The sequence below is a fragment of the Thermobia domestica genome, chromosome 12, assembly GCF_964235325.1.
Source record: "Thermobia domestica chromosome 12, izTheDome1.hap1.1, whole genome shotgun sequence".
Classification (NCBI taxonomy): Eukaryota; Metazoa; Arthropoda; class Insecta; order Zygentoma; family Lepismatidae; genus Thermobia; species Thermobia domestica.
Genome location: NC_137465.1, coordinates 129099965 through 129122616, shown reverse-complemented (window position 1 = coordinate 129122616; position 22652 = coordinate 129099965). Strand labels below are relative to the sequence as shown.

The 22652-nt window shown below is 35.4% G+C and overlaps 2 protein-coding genes across 2 annotated transcripts in view; one reads left to right on the top strand and one right to left on the bottom strand.

The window, feature by feature from the left end:
- Positions 1-22652, bottom strand: part of Cbp80 (Nuclear cap-binding protein subunit 1) — a 201311-nt gene that overhangs the window by 78992 nt on the left and 99667 nt on the right. The gene's annotated exons all lie outside the window — the stretch shown is intronic.
- Positions 7656-22652, top strand: part of LOC145666643 (uncharacterized) — a 56587-nt gene continuing 41590 nt past the window's right edge. Inside the window, exon 1 of the mRNA XM_081734093.1 lies at positions 7656-8163. Coding sequence (XP_081590219.1) covers positions 8134-8163 — 30 coding nt within the window. The 5' untranslated portion in view covers positions 7656-8133. The remainder of the gene's footprint in view (positions 8164-22652) is intronic.

Genomic DNA, 22652 nt, shown 5'->3' with positions numbered 1-22652 from the left:
CAGAATTTTAGTGTGGAGAAGACCCAATACTGAGCTTGAGGTTCAGAATATACAAGCGACAGTTAAGCATGGTGGTAGAGGGGTGATGGTCTGGGGCTGTATGTCTACCGCGGGCGTTGGAGAGCTTGTATTTCTTGACGGAACGATGGATAAATATGTATATTTAGACATCATAAAACGAAATTTGCAGAAGTGTGGATAAATTGGGTCTTGGACAAGATTATTACTTTCAACAGGACAACGACCCAAAACATACCACCGAGCTTGTGCGTATGTGGTTACTATACCACACGCTTCATACCCTGAAAACCCCAGCGCAGTTCCCAGACCTGAACCCCACTGAACATTTGTGGAGTGAATTGGAAACGCGCATACAAAAAAATGAAATAACTAATAAAACTAGACTGAAAGAGATACTTTTGCAAGAGTGACAGAATATTACACGTGAAACCACTACGTCTCTTGTTCATTCAATGTCCAACAGATTGAGGGAGGTTATTCGAAAGCGAGGCATGCATACGAAGTATTAAGGCAAGATATTTATGGTTTGTCATTCATAACCAGAGAACTTTTCGTTTGCTGTACGAATACTTATGTCCAGCACACAGTGCATATTGTTTGTTTCTTTTCATGGTTGTAGCAAATCAATCTATGTTTTGTTTTCCGTTTATTTTGTGCATATTCTTTACTGAATGAAGCATATGTCTCGCACAACACATGCGTCTAATTATTTACCTAATGACAGAAATATGTGTCTTTTCTTCAACGTTTGCACTGTACGAATACTTAAGACCATGACTGTAAATACGCCACTCCAATCTTGGTCTCATTCACTGTTGTCTGTTGCAACACGTTGCGTCGTTGAAGGAATTGTGTGTAAAGTCTGGATTTGTTAATGTACACTCATGTCCAAAATTACTGTCATATGTCTATAAATATATTGTTCTAGGAATTTAATTTGATAACGAATTCGTCCGGTATTTCTTATAATGTTAGTATGTGTAATCGGCAAAGACAGGTATGAGGAAAATTTCATGTCAAAAGGGCAGTAAATAAGAACAATAAAACTAAAATAAAGATTTATTGTCCATTTAACAACGTTTTGTTTTACTCATTCTAATTTTAGTATTATAATTGTTTTCCTATGAAATTTACCACGAATATACATTTCCCAGTTATAACGTTACATACAGTATCAGTATTAAAAGTATCCTGCAAAATCATTATCAAATTATATTCTTACAAGAAGACAGATATATGCGACAATAATTTTGGACATGAGTGTACATTCTTCGTGGTCAATGTACATTCCTCGTATGCGTTTCTGTCAATTACTTCGGATTGGCAAATCGTGGCATATAAGTTGAAATGGCTTTCACAAACGAAGAAGCATTTGATATGTTTATGGTGTTGGATGAGTGCCAGCGAAATAGTTCCGCTGCTGCTCGTGTGTATGCTGCTAAGTATCTAATCGGGAACGTCGTTCAAGACATGGGTTTCGCAACCATGCCGAACGTCTACGCAGAAGTGGAAATGTTCAGCCTTCAAGCAATCACAGGAATGAACGCATAGCTTGGCCTGTTCGAGATAACAGGTCTGATGATGTACTTGCAGCCTTCCATGTTAATCCTCACAAGAGTATCAGGCAAATTGCTCGCGATTCTGGTGTCAGCGCAAATACGGTGTCAAGGATTTTGAAGGCTAACACATTTCATCCATACCATATTTCCTTGCATCAAGAGCTACATGGCACTGATTTTCAAAGCAGGCTCGACTTTTGCATGTGGTCTCAAGCTCAAGTGCATGCAAATTCTCGATTCTTTGACGAAATAGTATTGTGGTCTGACGAGGCTACATTTAAAAGTGATGGTCAGGTAAATCGTCACAACATACATTATTGGGCCGCCGTAAACCCACAGTGGATGCAAGAGGTTGATCATCAACGGAGATGGTCTGTGAATGTATGGTGTGGAATCATCGGCGGAAGAATAATTGGACCTTATTTTTTTGAAGCGAGTCTTACGGATGCTGTTTACCGTACATTTCTGCAAGAACAATTCCCCATTCTTCTCGAAAACGTCCCCTTACACATCACGACACACATGTGATGGTTGCCCAGCACATTTTTGAACTGACAGCGAGGAATCAGATGAAGGCAATGTTTCGTGGTCACTGGGTAGGTAGGGGTGGACCTGTGCCCTGGCATCCTAGGTCACCAGACTTAACATGTTTAGATATTATCTATGGGGACGACTTAAAGAAATCGTTTATCAATATTGCCCCACAACAACAGACAACATAATGGAGCGCATAGTTGCTGCATGCACGCAAATTAGTGAGGAGGAAATTATTGCGGCATAGAATCATTTCAGTTACCGTGTGCAGAAATGCACTGAGGCACAGGGCACGCATTTCGAACATCTACTGTAAGTTGGTAAATGTGCATCGAAGTCTATTCTTTTCGTTTTCGTTCATCATTCGTTTCTCATTGTGTTTAGTTTTTCTTTTTATTTCGCTTACGACTAATGTACTATCTTTTGTCAAGCAACGTCGTGGCAAATCATTTTCTGTACAATGAAGGACCTTTTCAGTTGGTGAAGCAGCCGTTAAACACGCCAACGAATTCCTTATTGTAAGTGGAATTCGTTGCCAGTTCTAAGCCTGGAAAAAGTGTGAAGGGCGGGCCAAGTTACATTATTTCTTCATGACGAACCAGAAATTCAGGGTTTCGATATTGTTATGGTCGCCATGTTGAAAGTGGTTAGTGGATTCCAAAATCGTGTTCGAATTATTTTAACATTTGCAGACACCTTTGTAACGAGGTATTACTCGACCCCCTTTCCATTTGAAATTTTCGAGTTCTGACCTTACTTTGGATCCCCTTTTCTGGGTCACGCAGTTTCTTCCTTTTTAAGACCCTGAGTCACCATGTGGCATATCATTGGAAAGCGTGTGTTTTGCACTTCCCGAAACTGTGACGGTGCTTACATTATCTTAATTAGTAAACTCCGTATACTCTATTTCGCGCACCTTCATTTTTTTTGAAACAATTGGTACACGAAAAACGGCAGATTGTACGGACAAATGTTTCGTAGGGCAATCTTAGTTTTCCCCCACCTTTTCGAATGTGCATTCGAAACATATCGTTCTCATTTGAAAATCATAAGAACGGGGCATGTGCCCCCATTACACCACGAAGGGGGGCTTTGGGGATTTTGTAAATAATTTCTACGGATTCTTTGGACCCACATTTGTGATGCAATTTTTTATTTCAACTTGATAGCATGTACCGTTCTCGAGAAAAAGGTAGTGTGTAGGTCGCTCTGGAACACACTATTTTAAATATATATATATATATATATATATATATATATATATATATATATATATATATATATATATATATAGATAGATAGATAGATAGATAGATAGATAGACAGATAGAGAGATAGATAGATAGATAGTGTATTTCAAATTGGTGTGAACTGGTTAGCTACCTTTATTTGGTGCGGGATAACCGAATTCGCGGCGGGAATTCATGTGGCTCGGGTCCCATGTTAAGCTGTAAATCCAAGTCTCATATAGCCTCGCTGCTAAAAGGGACGCTGAACTCAAATCCAGTATAAAACAATTTCGTGAACGAAACTTGAGTGTGTGATTACTTCATATTCTAAAACGTCGCATCACTCAACATGACCTACCACGTTAGTCGCCTTCCTTTCTATTTTATTTCTTCCAGTTCTTCAAATAATCTGGGTTTTGGTAACTTACATGGAATTAATTTTTCTCCCACAAAGAAAACTGATTGCAGATTTTTGTATTACAAAAGAACATATTATTCAGGACGAGTTTTTGCTAATAACTCAACTGCCATCTGGTGTGATTAAAAGCAAGAAATAATTATCAAAATAGTTAGCCCTCCTACCTGCTGATCTAGTGGCTAGCAGAGATGGTGGGTCAAGTTTACTGAGTGGGTCAGTGGGTCAACAGCATGTGACCCACTGCGACCCACCACCCTCCATGATCCACTGCGACCTACTACCCACCACGACCCACTGCGATTCATCGATTCACTCTGACCTACCGACCCACTCTGTTCACTACATTCCAGACAGTATCTTCTGAACACTGGTGAATTTGTTTACGTTTTACTTTCAAGGTCTCCATTTCCCTTCCTTTCCCATTTGTTTCTGTCTACTTATCTGGAATGAGTATACCCAGGGTGGAAAAAAAACATGATTTTTCTTTTTAAAAAATCATTTTTGATGATTTTTTTTATTTAAATCGATTTTTTTATTTAAATCAAATCTTTCTCCTCGTATAATACAAGTCGCGAACTGAAGAAAAAACATTAGGAATTAGTAATAAATGTTAATTATGCCATTTAAGTGAAAGTATTGGGGTTGAATTTTGAATTAATCCCCAATCGTTAACCTATATCAATCCCAAATAATGTTTTTCTAACAATTTTAAATTATGGCTTTTTTTGGCGGGGGGGGGGTGGTGGTGGTGAATTATAGTCAAGCATCATTCCTATTTATCCTAGGATCATGGTTCATACCACCACCTCTTCAGAAAAGAACAACCTTAAACGATAGCATTCACATTTTCCCTATCATCTCTCTGAAGCGGAAAATGTTGAGAGAAGTCGGGATTTTTTTTTTTTTTTTCAAATTTTGATCCCCTCTGGACTCTCCTATGTTAACGCACAGATCTCAAAATCAACTGGGAAATACTAAGGGTGTACTAAATGTGTACAAAATTTCAAGCTTCTATCTTGAATAGTAAGGGCGGAAAAAATATTTAACAATGAGCAAAGAACATCCCTACAATACCCCAGATGACCCGGATGTAATATAAAAATGTCCTCAGACATCCTTATTTATCCTAGAATCATGATTTGTACATTATTCTCTTCAGAGTTTCAAACGGTACTATTCAAATGTTTCTATCGTGTAGGCTATCTGGGGCTGGAAAATTACGAGAAAAGGGATTTTCTGTTAAGAAATATCCCATATTTTACTTTTTACCCCTCTGTACCGCATCTGTTTAAAGGTAAAGATCTGAAACAAATCTAAAAAATACTAAGGGGTGCAATGAATGTCTAAAATTTCAAACTTCTAGACGCAAAAGTAAGCCCGCGAAAAATATTCCCAGATTCCTGTATCAAACAGGATCTCAGGTAACAGTTTCCTGAGGCATCCCTATTTATCCTAAGATCATGGTTCGTACATCATTCTCTTCAGAATAGAACAGCCTTTCAGATAGTACCATTCATATGTCTCCATCTTAGGCGGGAAAATCGCGAAGAAAGCTATTTTTTGTTTAAAATATCATTTATCTATTATTATTATTATTATTATTATTATTATTATTATTATTATTATTATTACATTTTTGCCTCTCTAGACCCCCCTGTTTTCACGCAGAGATCTTAAATCATCTAAAAAATACTAAGAGTGAACTGAAGGAGTGTGCAGAATTTGTCTTCTGAATGCAAAATGTAGGCACGCCAAAAAATAATAAAAATAGGCACAACAGAAAATATCTTTTTCAAATTAATGGCGTCATCACATCCTATGTCTTGACGCTGAGAGGCGTAAAAGCATATGTAACATGCTCTACAATGCCTTTGAGAAAACAAAGTAAAAAGCTTTACTGGTACTTTTTTAATCGAATAATGGAGATTTTAGCCTATCACCTAAAAATAGGTGATATAATTTAAAAGGTTAAGCGTTAAGGAAAAAGTACAGCAACGCTTATCAAAGTGACACTTTTTTTTTTTTCACAAAAGTTACTGATATTTGGCAGAGGCATATTTTTAAGGAAATTGTAACTAGCTTGCGGTACGAAATACATAAATTTTGCCCAAAGTTATAAAAAAAAAAAAAAAAAAAATCGAGAGGGGATAGGACACTTCTAAATACGCCCTATTATCTGGGAACAAATATATAGACGCGCACACAAAAGAATCTTAGTCTTAAATGTCGATGGTTATTTCCCCGTTGGAATAGTTAACGATTTACAATATAAACCCTATGTTACGGAGAAGAAAACAGGATTGCCCTGTTACCCGTTCAAAACGGAATTTTCCCTTCCTCTGCATGACACTTGTTTTCATACAATGCTGTACATATTGTACATTTGAGTCTCATTGTATTATGATTATCATCTTCCATAATTGAAATACTTATTTTCACTTTAAATTATTTCGGAATTTGATTTAAATCAACGATTTTTATTAAAAAATCAAGTGATTTAAACCAGACTGATTTAAATCAATCCACCCTGAGTATACCTAAGTTAAAAAAAAAAAAAAAATCAGGCACTTTTGGATATCGATATTTGTAATTGTAATAATAGTAATAGGACTTATACTACCACTTGGCTTTCGAGGCACACAGCCTGAGAGTTTTTAGATGAGCTAACTACTGAAAAAATACATTTTTGAATCACTGAAATATGTAAATTATTATATAAAAAATTGAATGTAACCATGTGCGTCTGATCATCACGGCCAAACAGCAAAGTCAAATGAAATGACTTTTGGTATATAGCTAGTTCTTAATCCAAACTGGGGTGTTATTATATTGCTTTCATTAAAATACATTACTAAAGAGGTAGTGGGATCCGAATTTTTACGGAAAAAAAAATTGAGTATCTCGCAAGCCGTTAAACTTTCGGAGCTGAAATTCAGTATATTATCTCTTTACTGAAAATTAACAGAACGTGTCCTAGCATTTTTTTAAATTATTCTTTATCGGGGGGCACTTTCTATATGGAAAATTGATAGTGGTGGGTTTCTAAAAAAATAATCGAAAATGATCGATATTAGTTGAAAAAAATCAGAAACAATTATTAATTCAGAAACAAAAAATACAGTGCTGCCCTTCATATATCCATTGCTTGCTACTTTGCTGAAGCTTATGTTTATTATATGGAGTGCTTAGAGTACAGGGCAATCAACTCATAAAGTTGTGACAAAAATAGACAAAATTTGTACTGTAAGCTTAATTACAAGGAAATTTTAAGTATGGATTGTACGCATAATTATATGGAAAATTTTACATTTTTTTCCTTTACGTTGGTCTAATTACCTTGATTTGGGACTTTCAAATTTCATCCTTTTTTACACTGAAAAATATTGATAATTCAGCAAGGAAATAATTATACTATGATAATTTAATTGAAATTCATCGTAATTTGCCCCATGACAAACACTTTACCATTTTATATTTTAAAGTTCAGATTTACCGTTATTGTAACAGAGTGGTGCTTGAGCGTCTCCTTTAGCCTAGCAGGCATAACCGTGGGACGTAAGACTTAAAGATTTGATTTCATTTCACTTCATTGAGCGATTGACCGTAGAAATTCAATTTGTTTAAAAGTAGTTTTAACGTGGGACTCGAACATGTCGAACTGGGAATCTCGATAATTCTGTCAGGAACTCCCTTTGTTACATAATCAAGTAAAATGAAACAAGAACTTGGTATACAGGGACACAAATTACATGGAACTTTATTCAGTTGCCAAATATTCGCAAGTAAATAAATGATGTAACATTCTGACAAAACTGAAAATTCAGACAAAAGATAAGAAATCCACTGAAGAAAGTTACAACAGAGAGATATATTATGGTCTTTTCCAAATACAAAGAAACTGTCTCCTAACCCATCATAATACATCAAAATTATGTACACGGAAGCTTCTCCAATACCACCGTGATAGTAAGAAATTTTCTTTTTCCAGTAATCGTACACAAAGGGAGAAAGAAACTGTTAAGTCGGAAGCCTACAGAGGAAACCCACTGGACCATGATCTTGGATCGGGAGAACACTCTTAACAGACTTGCGACGAAGACACACCTGCAACTGGAACACCTCCTGACGCGCTGTTCCGAAAGACTGGTAAAAGGCCCTGGCCTGGTGGTATACTAACCCCAAGTGCTGCAGACAGCATAAAGACACAAAACTACGTGGTTATCATGTACTATGCGTGAAGGACATTACCACCAACATTAAGTGAAGAAAAAAGTGATATTGTGCACGTACCTGCGTTTCTTTCGTTGCATGAGAGACCACAAAAAAAGGCATACGAACATCTTTGAATGTAGCAGCTAACACCAGAACCATAATGACTACCAGCTTCGTAGTCTTACTTGGGGTAAGTTTCCAACCACTATGTTATACATTTTCACTCTATTGCAAATGCACTAATAATTGTACTAGATACACTATTTATCTTTTAATTTTCACTTAAAATTTAAATACGAGAAATATATTTCTCGAAAAGTTTTTCTATTTCTTGGGTTCTATTAAAGATAAAACACACATTACTTGTTGTTCGTTAAAGTTTAGCTTCATCCTTCAAGATCAAGGCTATGTGAGACACAGACCTATAGTTTAAGGTGGAATCCCAACCACCATGATGCGTGCAACTTTTTTAATGCTCTCCCATCGGGAATCAAACCCAGGACCGCGTGCACTGAAGGCACACGCGCTAACCACTAGACCAGCGGGAAGGGATAACACATGTGTCACTGATTATCTATATATCTATATATATATATAGTTTAGAGACGTCAAAGATTTACAAAATGATTTGCAGTTCGTTAGAAGTGAATTCTACGTTCAAACTGTCATCTTATTTTTAATAACTTCTTGAAAAAAAATATTTAAAAAATGTATACAAGGGAAGGATTAGATTAATGCAAAACTCTTATACGGTACTTACTTCAATTTAAGCGTTCTCAATTATGTCTGTCAGGCTTGAAACCTAACAAGATTATTGAAATTTATTCTATAGTGGCGGTACGCAAAAACAGAAACTAATTATTCAATGTATTTTGGTATGTCAACGATATACGTAAAATTTTAACACATTTTATGAAAATTTGCACATTTGAATCTCGCTCGTTATTTTGAAGTTTAGCCAAATTGCTAAAATACGAGTAAACATTCTTTACAATTCACCTATTTCTCGTAAATATCTCAACTTTATTGGTAGGCCACATGTCACAAACTGAGACGGTCCTATGCATTACGATCTTCACTTAAACTCTTCATCTTAATACAGGAGTTACCATTTTTAATATTGTCCATTAATCGTACAGCAGGCCACATTACAATTAACTATGGACATGGACATTTTAGTTTTCCTTTTAACATGCTTCTAGTAGGTTGCTCAGAGAACATTCTTTTTCCTTTTATTACAGTATTCTAAATATTTCACACCAACTAATTTTCTTCGTTTTCCTCCATATACCTTCATTTTGAAGACCAAAACGACAATTACATTAACATTATTCAATTAATGTAAGTAATTAAATGCCTATCTTTTCAAAGTAATTAAGAGATATAATGTTCGACATTGTAATCAATTTGCATTGCAATCAATCCTTGTCCGTTTTGTCCAACACCTTCGTCAAATGAGATCTTAATATTTTTCCATTAATTTTTACGCACTCGATCCTTAGAGCACTAGAACTGAAAATTCCCTTTCTTCTCCGTAAGGCCAAACAAATGTTGTAGAGCTAATATCAAAACAATCAGTTTTCATTACACTTCTTTCCTAATAGTTTAAGAAATTGAAATTTGAATTGCGAAGTTCGGCTACATATAAAGAATTTTCTTTCTGTAAAACATTAATAAGATGCTAATGAGCACATTTATTTGTTATTAATAGTTTCAACCATTTTACATATTAAATATGGGAACGGATTCTCAAAGCTGACCAGGGACCAGGCCTATTTTAAAAGCACCACGCTAGTATTGCCTGATGGAGTAACACTAATCGTTTATATATAGAGCGCTGAAATTTGTGCCATGTTAATCTCGGAATGGGGCAGTTTGGAATCTTTTGTGATATCACAAAGTTAACAATGTTGCCAACCCAACATAAAGTGGTATGTTTTCAAATGGCATTACGTAGGCTTGTTACATATTTCAAATCTACATGCAAAACTAAAACATACAATACCACATCTGTCATGCAATATTGCAGACTAAGAATGCTATAGTATGAGAAACAGAAAAACAAACGAATTTTGGAGAATTCTACAACAGTAATAACTCAAGTGAGACGGACGGGGTAACACATCCAAAGTACCAGAACATGGAATACTATGGTAATCGTAAAACGCATTTCGAATAAGTTGAAACTAAATTACAAGGAATTAAAACTTTTACCTTCTAAAAGCACTTTATTTAGAAAAAGTTTTTAGATAAGTATTACATTGAATTACATATGTGGTTTTCAATAGGCATAAAGATCACAATGCCGTTTACAGGAATTTGATATATCAAACCATTCGGGAGATGTTTTAAAAAATGTAAAATTTGATACATCGTTCAAAATGGAGTATCTGTGGGAACTTTTACAAACAATTTTTTGATTTACTTTGCTTCTCTAATATTAAAACAGAACTTCTTGGTAGGAATAATTAAAATTAGTTTTTGAAATTACGTACTTTTAGGCAGTATTGCGAACTTTAACAGTTTCTATCATATCTCCAGAATGGTTTGATATCAAATTGCTGTAAACAGCATTATGATCGTTACATCTATTGAAAATCATCTTATTAACTGGATGAGGTGCTTATCTAAACAGTTTTTTAAATAAAGGCTTTTGAAGAAAAAAGGTGAAATTTTTCAACCCCTGGTAATTTTGTTCAAATCCATTCGAAATCCGTCATATTACGATTAAAATATTGAACACTAAAGTTCTTTGGATATGCATTGTCCTGTCTGTCTAATTTCCGTTATTACTACTGCGGAGGCTACCAAAATTTGAACGTTTGTGATATTGTAGCGTCCTTAGTTGGCAATACTAAATAATAAAGTACGTTTCATATGTACTAATATGAAAGTTTAATATGTTTATAACACAGTAAGTTTTCGTCTAATATGTATATTTGGAACACTGTATATAAAAATCTGGTTCAGCGTCATTTGAAAAAATACAACCTTACGTTAGGTTGGCAAAACTGTTAATCTATTGGTATTGCAGTGAATACCATACAATGTCCCTCTGTCCATATTTGCATGATACAAAATTTAAGTCTTTTCTATCAGTTAATTTAAAAGTTACACGGATGTATCACGATAAATGGTGCACCCTGTTTATATACGTCTACACAACATTATTTGGGAGACACTGTATTTAAAAATCAACTCAAGAGCAACTACATTGAAAACTATTTTCAAGAAAATACAAGTAAAAACAATTTAAAATACAAAATTTAAAATTATGATCATTAAATGTTCTACTACCATTCGCTGGTCATTTGTTAGAAACTCATAAGCTTTCCATGCATTACGGTTTTCATCTAATCTTTCCGTCTTGACGTAGGAGTTATGGCATAAATTGGAAAGTACACTATTAATGACCGAGAGGGTAGTGACTTTACATTTCCATCTTCATTGTTTGCAGGAAAAGCGCTGACCACAAGTTTCACAACCGGAAACAACATCCCAACTAACTAGCTACTTTGCACACAATGGGTCTCAACTAACGAACGATATTTGAAATCTTAAGTCCGCCTTACAATACTAAGCGACTAGACACATACAATCTTGACAGCGTACGAATTAAGACGTAGAATTTGACGAAATCAACCGTACCAACAAGAAGTGTCACTTCAATCATTGATCTCATATGTAACGTAGTGTTTTCAACAAACGATGTCAAAACATATTCTATGCACTGCTAAAGAAGAAAATTGTTTATTCATCTATTAAAATAATACAATAGCAACAAAAGTGCTTGCGCTCCAACCTATAACTTTGCATTTCACACCTTTCATTTACGGTTATTTGTGATTTCACGTTTTTCATAAAGTTTACCTTTTTAAAATTATTGTTCAAAGCCTTTGTATTTTAATAAGCCTTTTCCAAAATCAATGCAGATGAATTGTGCTGCCATATTTGGAGTTCTTTTAAACTATACGTTTGTGGGCGTTTATATGTTTGTGGCCAATCCTTTCCACAAAAAGATCTCGGAAAACTACAGGCTATAGAAAGATGACGTTTTCACTGACCGATTTATGATTGAAAAGTTTTAATTGAATATTTAAAAAAAAACATGGCCATTATTTCTTTATTACATTTTTACGGTTACAATGGGAAGTGTTGAAATTTTAAAAAAAAGTCACCATATCCTACGCATTATACATTCCAACACCACAAGATTGTATATAGGGGTTGCATATCTCCCATTTTTTATCAAGACGTCTTTTACTTGTGTTTGTAAAGGGACATGTACAGATGTAAGGAATAACAACGAGATTCATGCTCATATGCAAATGATGCACTGTGTAGAGAACGCAGGTTCAGCTAGTCAACCTCTAACGTTTGATTTTAAACCTTTGATTTACGGTTATTTGTGATTTCACGTTTAACAGAAGCAAATATTTTAAACTATGTGTACTTTAAATAAATAATTGAAATACATCTTTTATATAAAATTTTGTTCAAAGCGTTTGTTATGTTAATAAGCATTCTCCAAAATCAATGCAAATGAATTGTGCTGCTATTTTTGGAGTTTTTTTAAACTATACGTTTGTGGGCGTTTATATGTTTATGGCCAATCCTTTCGACAATGAGATCTCGGAAACTACAGGCTCTAGAAAGATGACGTTTACACTGATCGATTGCAAACTTCGCGTAGATTGTCCAGTTTTAACTGATTAAAAAAAAAAAAAAACATGCCCATCATTTCTTTATTACATTTTCACGGGTACAATGGAAGTGTTGAAATTTAAACCTGTCACCATATCCTACGCATTACACATTCCAACACAGCATTATTGTATGTAGGGATTGCATATCTCCCAGGCGCTTGTTTGATTGCCAAATTATAATGAAAATGAAATGAAATGAAATCTTTGAGTTTTACGTCCCACGGTTATGCCGGTTAGGCTAAAGGAGACGGTGATGATGAGTAATGAATGAAATGGTGGAATGAAGAAAGTGGGAGGAAACGGGAGAACCCCGAGAAAACCCACGCACGCGGTGTTTGTCCACCACAAAGTTCACTTGGCGGAGGCTGGGATCGAACCCGGGACCCCAAGCACCAGAGGTGAACGCTCTACCACTGAGCCACCGCGCCCCCCCAAATTATAATGAAAAACGAAGGATAGCCATTTCTCCACTCTAACAGTAAGTTGAATCTTTATTGTTTGGAGTGTTTTGCCCAATGAACACCATATATTGCTGACAAAAAATTGTGTGTGTAATGTATTTGCTTATTACATACTGCACGCAAGAAGAAAGAAAACACTGATCATACTTGAATTGAAAACTCAAATCGGAATCAAAAAATCCCCTTTACGGTATCTCTTATCAAGACGCCTTTAACTTGTGTCTGTAAGGAGACATGTACAGATGTGGGGAGTAACAAGGAGATTCATGCTCATATCTGAATGATGCGCTGTGTAGAGAGCGCAGGTTCAGCTAGTCTATATTAAAATGTTAGGTTTATACGTTTGTCTCCAAAGAAAAGTTTATATGTTTGTCTCCAATTCTTTCGACAATGAGATCTTGAAAACCACAAGTGATAGAAAGGTACCGTTTTCGCTGCTCGATTCCAGATTTTGTGTAGATTGTCCAGTTCTAATTGATTTTTTTTTTAAAAAAAGTGGCCGTTATTTCTTTATTACATATTTTAGGGGTACACTGGAAATGTTGAATTTTAAAAAGAACATCATATCCTACGGGTTATGCATTCAACACACTATAGTTGTGTACTGGTGTTGTATACCTCTGAGGCGTTTGTTTCATAGGCAAATAATAATGAAAAACGAAGGATAACCATTAGCAATTTCTCCAGTATAAGATGAATCTTTATTATTTTGAATGTTTTGCCCAATAAACACCATATATCACTGACATTACAATTAATTGTGTATGTAATGTATTTGCTTATTACATACTGCATGCAATAAGAAAGGAAACACTGATCATACATGAATTAGAAACTCCAACCGGAAGTAGGCTCAATCTTGCAAACGGTGCGAGATATTGAAAAAATAATCAAAAAAAGTCTCCCTTAATGATATCCCTTGTTGATTTTTATCAAGACGTCTTTCACTTGTGCCTGTAAAGGGACACGTACAGATGTTGTGAGGAATAACAAGGAGATTCATGCTCACAATGTGAATGATGTGCTGTTTAGAGAGCACAGGTTCAGCTAGTTCAGAATAATTATTTCATTCGAAACAACTAGATAGACTGATATAACATTTATTTTCATTTCTTTCTGTTTCTGTGAAAGTATTATTATAAATTTATAAATATCAATAATCCCATATTAGACTCCAAACTATGCTGTGCTTAAGTAAGGGAAGTCTTACAGAACGGATATCTTCAACTGTCCTCTGTCTGTCGACAGGCATCAGAGGAAAAACGGTAATAGATAACAAGGAACGCTTAGAATCTTTCCATCTCCTTCATTAACCTTTATTAAAACCGGAATTGATAGAAATCAATCATTTTCTGTTTTAACGTTTTCTGTTTGATCGCGACAGTGCACAAACGGTGATAGCAAGCGGTATTCTGCAATCGATCTAGCCCTTTTACACTTATCTTTATATTAAAATCGGAAGTGGTTGAAATCCACTACCTCCTTCGGTGTGAATATTGATATCCATTAATATCAGCCACAAGATGGAACGAGAAATAAGGTTTATTCGACTTTTATTGAATAAGCTTTTTAAGAATCGAGATAAGAAAGACTTTTTTTTTAGTTTTGTTTTGCAAATTTATATACCTGACTTTTGGAAGTCATCTTCGTAGATTTTGCACTTACTGTGCTGCCAACATGTCTTGAGCCGTGGCAAAAATGTGAACTAAAGCTCACACTCTCATACACCCACGTGTTGAGCCAATAAGGGTTCAGCTGTTGCTAAGCGAGAGAAAGGGAGTGGAATTCCTTCAGCCGAAAGCAGCGCTTGCAACGGAAGATTAGACATCAAGTCAATGTGGTATATCTTTAGTAAGAAGAAACTGATAACTCTTGAATAATTAGTATTAATTTAAAAGATGCACATTACCCCATTCTTTAAATGATGTCCGTAACAAAAGGAGCATAAAAATTGGTCATAGCACAGAATTATTAGACACTTATTTTTACAAGACGCATTTACCAAGTATATAAGAAACGCACAGATATTAACTAAAGTTGAAGTATTAGAAATAACAGTATGCAATTAATCAAATATTTGACAAAAGAGTTCTACTAAAAATTACTTCATGTATTAATAGAAAGTAGGTTCCTTTACTTTTCAATTGTTAGATAATATTGCAGAAACAGTTTAAACCTAAATCATTAAATCGTGACCAGAGTTTTAACTTTGAACTTTCATTATTTCTTGTCTAATCTATTTACACGATGAAGTTAAATATTCAGAACGCAATAAGTATTAGATCTTAAATTATACAAGAAATAATTATAGAGTATTAATGTAACACAGGGAGGTTATAAATGATTCATTGAGTTTTAAGTGAAATGTGTGGAAAAATCGTGGCGACAGATGGCAGCACATGCCTAGTTTCCAAAATTACATCTATGCAGAAGAAAGTTTTCTGTGTTTTGCAATATGAGAATGTTCTGTCGTTGTTGCCGTACAGCGTGTATTCCGTAGACAGTTTGCAAGTACATCGCCAGGTCACCAGTGTATTCTAAGATGGTTATTAACAGTTGAAGGACATTAGCTGCCTGTGTAAAGGTAAAAAGCACAGGCTGCTGGATTGGGTGATGTGCTGAAGATGACTTAGTGCTCCTCTCATGACCTCTTAGATCTCCTGATCTAACACTTTGATTTTTCCTTTGGGAGATGTTAAAGACTGTGTATATGCCTTCACTACCAACTCTGGATGAGTTCCAGGATCACATTTACGACCGTAAATAAGGATATGGTAAAGCGCGTATGGGAGGAACGAGACTACCGCATAGATGAATATCGTGTGACGATAGGAAGTCACACCGAGCATTTGGGACAATACGTCTCAAACATGAACAGCTTCTTTATATTTTTCTGCATCATTCGTTATTGTGTTGTGCTTTTTTAAAACAACCTTTTGAACCCCGATGAGTCATTTATAATCACCCTGTATATTAAAATGCACGATCTACATTTGAAACCATCTATCTATTAAAATGCTACAATAGCAATTAAAAGCGCCCGAGCTCCAATGTATAACTATGGCTTTCAAATCTTTCATTTACGGTTATGTGTGATTTCACGTTTAACAGAGACAAACATTTCAAGTACGAGTACTTTAAATAAATCAGTTAACTAGATCTTTTTCATAAAATTTATGATATAAAATTGATGTTCAAAGCCTTTGTATTTTAATAAGCCTTCTCCAAAATCAATGCACATGAATTGTGCTTCCATCTTCCGAGTTAAACTATACTAGCTGAACCTGCGCTCTCTACACAGCGCATCATTCGCATATGAGCATAAATATCCTTCTCATTCCTCACAACATATGTACATGTCCCTTTACAGATACAAGTGAAAGGCGTCTTGATTTTTTTTTTAAAATCGGCAAGGGTATCATAAAAGGGAGATTTTTTCGATTATTTTTTCTCAATATCTCGCACCGTTTGCAAGATTTAAGCCTACTTCCGGTTGGAGTTTCTAATTCATGTATGACCAGTGTTTTCTTTCTTATTGCATGCAGTATGTAATAAGCAAATACATTACATATACAATTAATTATAATGTCAGTTGTATATGGTGTTCATTGGGCAAAACACTCAAAAAATAAAGATTTATCTTAAGACTCGAGAAATGATTATCCTTCCTTTTTCACTATTATTTGGACATGGAACAAACGCCTGAGACATAGACAACCCCAATATACAACATTGTGGTGTTGGAATGTATAACGCGGAGGATGTGATGCTTTAGTTTAGTTTTTTTTTTTTTTTTTTTTTTTAATGTGCGCATTTGTACGTTCAGGAGATGCAAAATTTGGAGTTCAAAGTCCTGCAGGAGAAAATGAGAAGTTCGCCGTTCAAGGTTATTTCACGATAAGACGTGACAAATTCTGCAGTGGAGTATGGAGTGATATGGTTGTGGATAGGGCCCGATCCAGGATTGTCTGATGGGGGGAGATGTGCACCACTAATTACCAAAATAACCAATCGCACTGAAACTTCAAAGTGACATGTGACAATATTCTTTACCCCTGACAATACTGATGCATAGAACGGAGGGTTGCAAGTATCATGCAGGAAAAAATGTTCTCTCCTCCTGGGTTGTGTTTTGTTCCCTACTTCACAATGTTATATATTTTTTCTTGGTGAATCCTTTTCCTTATACCTGTAGAAAATCGACTTAAACTTTTACTTTTGCAAAGTTCTGCTTTCTTTTAAGTCCCAAACGGAAATATGATGACAGAAAGTTTCGAAAAGTGTCGTTATTTTCACTCAGTAGCGTCCCTTCAGATTTGGCTTTTTTGGGGGGGGGGACCCAGAAGTAAAATTTCTCGTTTTTCACTGACACTACTATTCTATTGAAAAAATCTATATACATCTCAAACTCAGGGGGTCAATTGCCCCTCCCTGCCCCCCTAAATGAAGTCCGTTTTCACTGCTAGCTTCTCATTTTAAAAAGCGTATATTTACAACGAAGGGGGGTGTACGTGCACCTTTGCACCCCCCTAAACCCGGCCTGGTTGTGGAACAACATTAATGCGAGTAATTAAAGCCTCTGGAGGACTTACGAGAGGCCGAGGTATAACGGAAAGTACGCTGGCTCAGAGGGTGCTTTCCTTACCTTGAACTTTGCGGATGCATGAAGCCTTCGAAAACTTCAGCGGCATCTCACCGTCGTCCGAACATGTCGATCTCTGAGAATACCGGCAACAACGCGACTACAAGGATCTTGAGAAGTTTGTTCTATGGCTCAACGGCTATAGTCCATTTGACGTGGACACTCACAATTTAATCTCTATTGCGACTGGAGTTGTTTCTGATGGTTCAGTTAACTGCTATTCCGCGGAACCTTTAGAGAAAGCCTGTGTAGAGAGAATAGTTGGGAAGGATTTTTGAAATTTAAAATTCAAGAGATCTGACCGAGTAAAACCAATTTTGTACACAGGTATATGCAGAGACGTACGCAGGGGGTGGGTCCTGGGGGTCCGGATCCCTCGAAATTTCTACTTTTGTGTAAATTTTGCCTTATTTTAGGGGCAATTTTAGGAATTTTAATATTAAATACTCTCATATTGAGTTTGGAGCCCCCGAAATAAATTCCTGTGTACGCTACTGGATATATGTATTAAGGTGCATGAAAATGTGGTCCCAGTAGATACGAATCAAATGTTTATACGGATAGCATGTATGATGGAAATAGAGGAACATCTAAACAACATAGAGGAACATCTAAACAACTATCTAAGGTATGAGTTAGCCCCTTATCCACAGGCGCTATGCCGAAACACAGATTTAAGAAAAACAAAGTCTTCAATCTATGATCTCTTCCAGTCGAGCACTCTTAATGATGATCATCTCAAAGAAATGTCCCATGAATATGAAATTATAGTAGATGGAGGTATGCTGCTTCGAAAAGTTGTTTAGCCAAGTTAGCTACGTATAGGGAAGCCATATTACCCGATTTTAGCGGGTACCACCCGATTTTCAGGTCTTATATTCGTCCCCCGCTTAATCATCTCTTAATCACGAAAAACCAACCGCTTTTTTAGATTGCAGAAAAATCTATGGCGACTTTGTTGCTAAAGTGTTGTTATATTCAACGTATAAAATATATTTGTATATTCAAAAAATGATTGCAAATTGAATTACGGTATCCTTAGCATTTTGTTTAGATTAGAATCATTATTTTTTTTCTTTTAGAATGTTTATGCTGTATTTTATATATTGTGAAACCGTGGCAATTTTGTATGTTAGTACGATTTCAAGTAGCAATCTTTAAAAATGATTAGAAATTTTATAAGAGATGGACCAAAACTCTTAAATATGTTTTACCTTTCTTATGATAAATATTAAGAAATTATTTTGTGTTTCTTAGAGAGAAAACCTATGAACAATATCTGCCATTTATAGCTTTTTTAAAATTTGAAAATTTGCCTTACAGATATCCTCACAATTACAGATATCTTACTGTAATATCTACTTTATTATTTGAGATTCACATTTGTTGGCAACATTAAAGGCAAAAACTAAATTTGCTTTCCTTTAGTTTCGTTAGAAAAGTACATTGGAAGTGTCACTTAGCAAAGAATTCAGTAAAATAATAATAATAATAATAATAATAATAATGGTCCGAAGGATACTAGGTCAGTATTTGTAATACACAAGTTCACATCAGTACTTAAGGTTTAGAAACCCCCGCTTTTCTAATACAGTGAAACCTCTGAATAACGGACACCAATGGGACATGAATTTTTGTCCGTTATTGAGAGGTGTCCGTTACAGAGAGGTTAATGAAATTTAATTTATCATGAAATAGTAATTGTATGCAGTAGTATACAGTAAATACATTCTGTATGAGCGTAAATTGCTTTTGTAAGATTTATTTCTTTGTACGACAGTACATGATATGAAATGAACACCTCATAATAAAATCCATTCCTTTATCTTTCACTCGAGCCCAATTTGAACTCCATAGGCCTATTCATTTGAGAGCGATTCCTATTAAGGCTATTTAAGAGCGATTCCTCGCGTTTCTGCAGTTCAGCTGCCTGTAATTCCACAAAGCGACTACGCGAGATAGGGGACTCTTGATATGTTTTTCAGGACATCAAATTGAGCAAATGTATCAATTTTCAGCTTCACACAATTATTTGTAATATTATTACGTAAAGTATCAGGCCAACAGGTGCATACATAATGGTTGCGTGAATGGTGGGCAATAGTGGCGTCACTTAAACCGTAACTATTATGCAAAGATTTAAGTTTGCTGAAACTTTTTATTAATAATAATAATAATATTATTATTATTATTATTATTATTATTATTATTATTATTATTATTATTATTATTATTATTATTCGGGTAGTTTCACGATATCTGCGATAGCAAAACGTCCATATATAAGTAAAGAAAAAGCGAGTTCATTTCATTTCGACTTTTGAGGAGTTCAATCGTATCGTGAGGCTCTGGATGGTGTGTAATTAAAACAATATATAGCGTGAACTGAAGCCCTATTATTTATCTTTCATTTGAGACTATTTTAGTTTTGTGGGTTTAGCCGTTTGTATGTAACAGCCATTCCAGTGATAACTTCTGCTTTTCCAGCACTCCAGGCTTTAACCGCCTGGAATTCCAGGGAACGACCACGGGAGCGTCAGCTTATTCATAAATCCGGCCCTGATTATTGTTTTCTGAAAACTGTTCGGACAATATCCCTAGCGTCTAAGCAAAGTGTTGCTTGATCCATGTTTATTAAGACACACTCGTTTGATTTCATGAATTCTACACAAAGTTTGTACGACCATTTACTATCAACCTATAGCTTATATTTTTTCAGGTATAGTTTTAGTTGTCAGTAATAGAAGTAAGCATTCCTTGAATTAATTTCATAGTCGTCAATAAGATTATCGTCTGTACATCTGAGTTATTGCGGAAGTCCTTGCTTTAAAGTAACGTTTCGATTGGAAATGAATTCAAGCTACATAACGAAAACCATCTTTCTTGTTTGTTTCTTTAACTTGAAGAGAATTACGGCTTAAGACCTGCACAGACAAATTATGCTCTTAATGGTAAATACACATTAAGATAAAAACAACAATACTTTCTGCATAGCATGTATCTGTAGCATATTGTATGTATATTGTCTTTCATGTAGATGTACGTGCATTTTCTCCTTTCGATTTAATACCTAGGGCTAGACCACAATACAACTACATTGACTTCATTATAGGAAATATTTCTAGTGGAAAAACAACAACCGTCTTTGTACAATTGTATGATTATTTTACCTAATTTTCAAGAGTACACACTATTATCTTTGTTGTTTAATTGTTCTTCCATAATGTGGGTCAAATCGAGCTGCTTCCAACGACCAGTCTCTGTCAGGGATTTGTATCTTTACAGTAGCTAACTCTGCATGCTCAGCTCCATTCTTTCTGGATACGCTTGCTTGAGTTAAATACGGTGCTTTCCTGTCCCGATGGTGTATGTTCTTTGCTGATGTATCTTACATCATAATAACGCATTTTATAAACCACAGTGACATTTAACTTTCCCCTGTCACTCACAGCTTAAATTTTGTACAAATACCTACACTACTATAAGTCACGAACCACGATTTTCACTCTCTGCTTTATACATGCATACGACAGTTATTACGCGTACACGTCACTACAGAAAAGCATTTAGATACAAAATGGAAATATCAATTGAACAGTATTTGGATATTATTATAGGGTTCAATTTAAGCGGGTTCCGAATCCAAATGTTAAATAGCTAATCATGAAGTTAATTACGTACAAGAAAAACAGAAGATACTTTATTTGGAATTCTTTTCAACATTGAGTCTATGTGGGATGTAGATCGAACCACGTGTACTCCTATCAGAAATCAAATTCAGGTCTCCTGCACGAAAGGAGGGAACGCTTAGCCATTTGGCTACAAGGAAAAAATGAAATGAAATCTTTGAGTTTTACGTCCCACGGTTATGCCGGTTAGGCTAAAGGAGACGGTGATTATGAGAAATGAATGAAATGGTGGAATGAAGAAAGTGGGAGGAAACGGGAGAACCCCGAGAAAACCCACGCACACGGTTTGGCTACAAGGAATACACATACAAATGATAGACCTAATCTCTCCATATTTATGGTTCCAATCTGGATTTATAAACTTTTCCCGTCACTCTTTAACACTCCACAAATCAACTTTGTACAAGAAGTTCACAAACCTCTGTTCTACATGTAAACTGTCAACACAGATGCTACATCGATTACCTCACAGTAACACTATATTGTACGGAAATAAGTTTCTAAATCAGGCGAACAGAAAAAAAAAATGCAAATCCCAATTTGCTTGGTTCCATGGATATGGTATGACATTTTCCTTTTTTGTTTATAGCAAACTAGCTGAAATGCCCGTTCTTCGCACGGGGAAATAGGTTTATGCATAATATTTGAAACCACTTTGGATGCGCACTTCAATGAAAGTTTAACAATAAAATTCCATGAACTACTACATTTTAGGGATAGATTTTAAACCTTCGTATTTCCTTAGAATGTACCTTTTAATCAAACTGACGTGATAGAAACCCAGCTTGAGGTAGGTACTATGTTCAAAAATTCACTTCAAATATTTTAGCAATTCTCCTGTGATGCAATCACAGAAAACAGACCGTAAATTTCAAAGTGGAGAAAAATATATATATTTTCTCTCCCCATTTAAAATAGAGCTTTTCGAAAACGCTGAGACCGTGAGGAGTGGCAATTTTTCCCTTATTTTTAATGACAAATGTAAATGCCGACTTTCATCTTCGTAATCTCACGAGCTCCTCAGATACTCAATTTTTCGTATAAGTACGACTCTCGCTCCCCCTTCGGATATGCATTGTAATCAAAGTAAAATACTAAAAAAATCAGTTTGAGGTAGCCGATTTTGCATTCAAAAAAAAAAAAAAAAAATCCAAAAGGTAAAGCCCTTTCCCCGTGTTTGA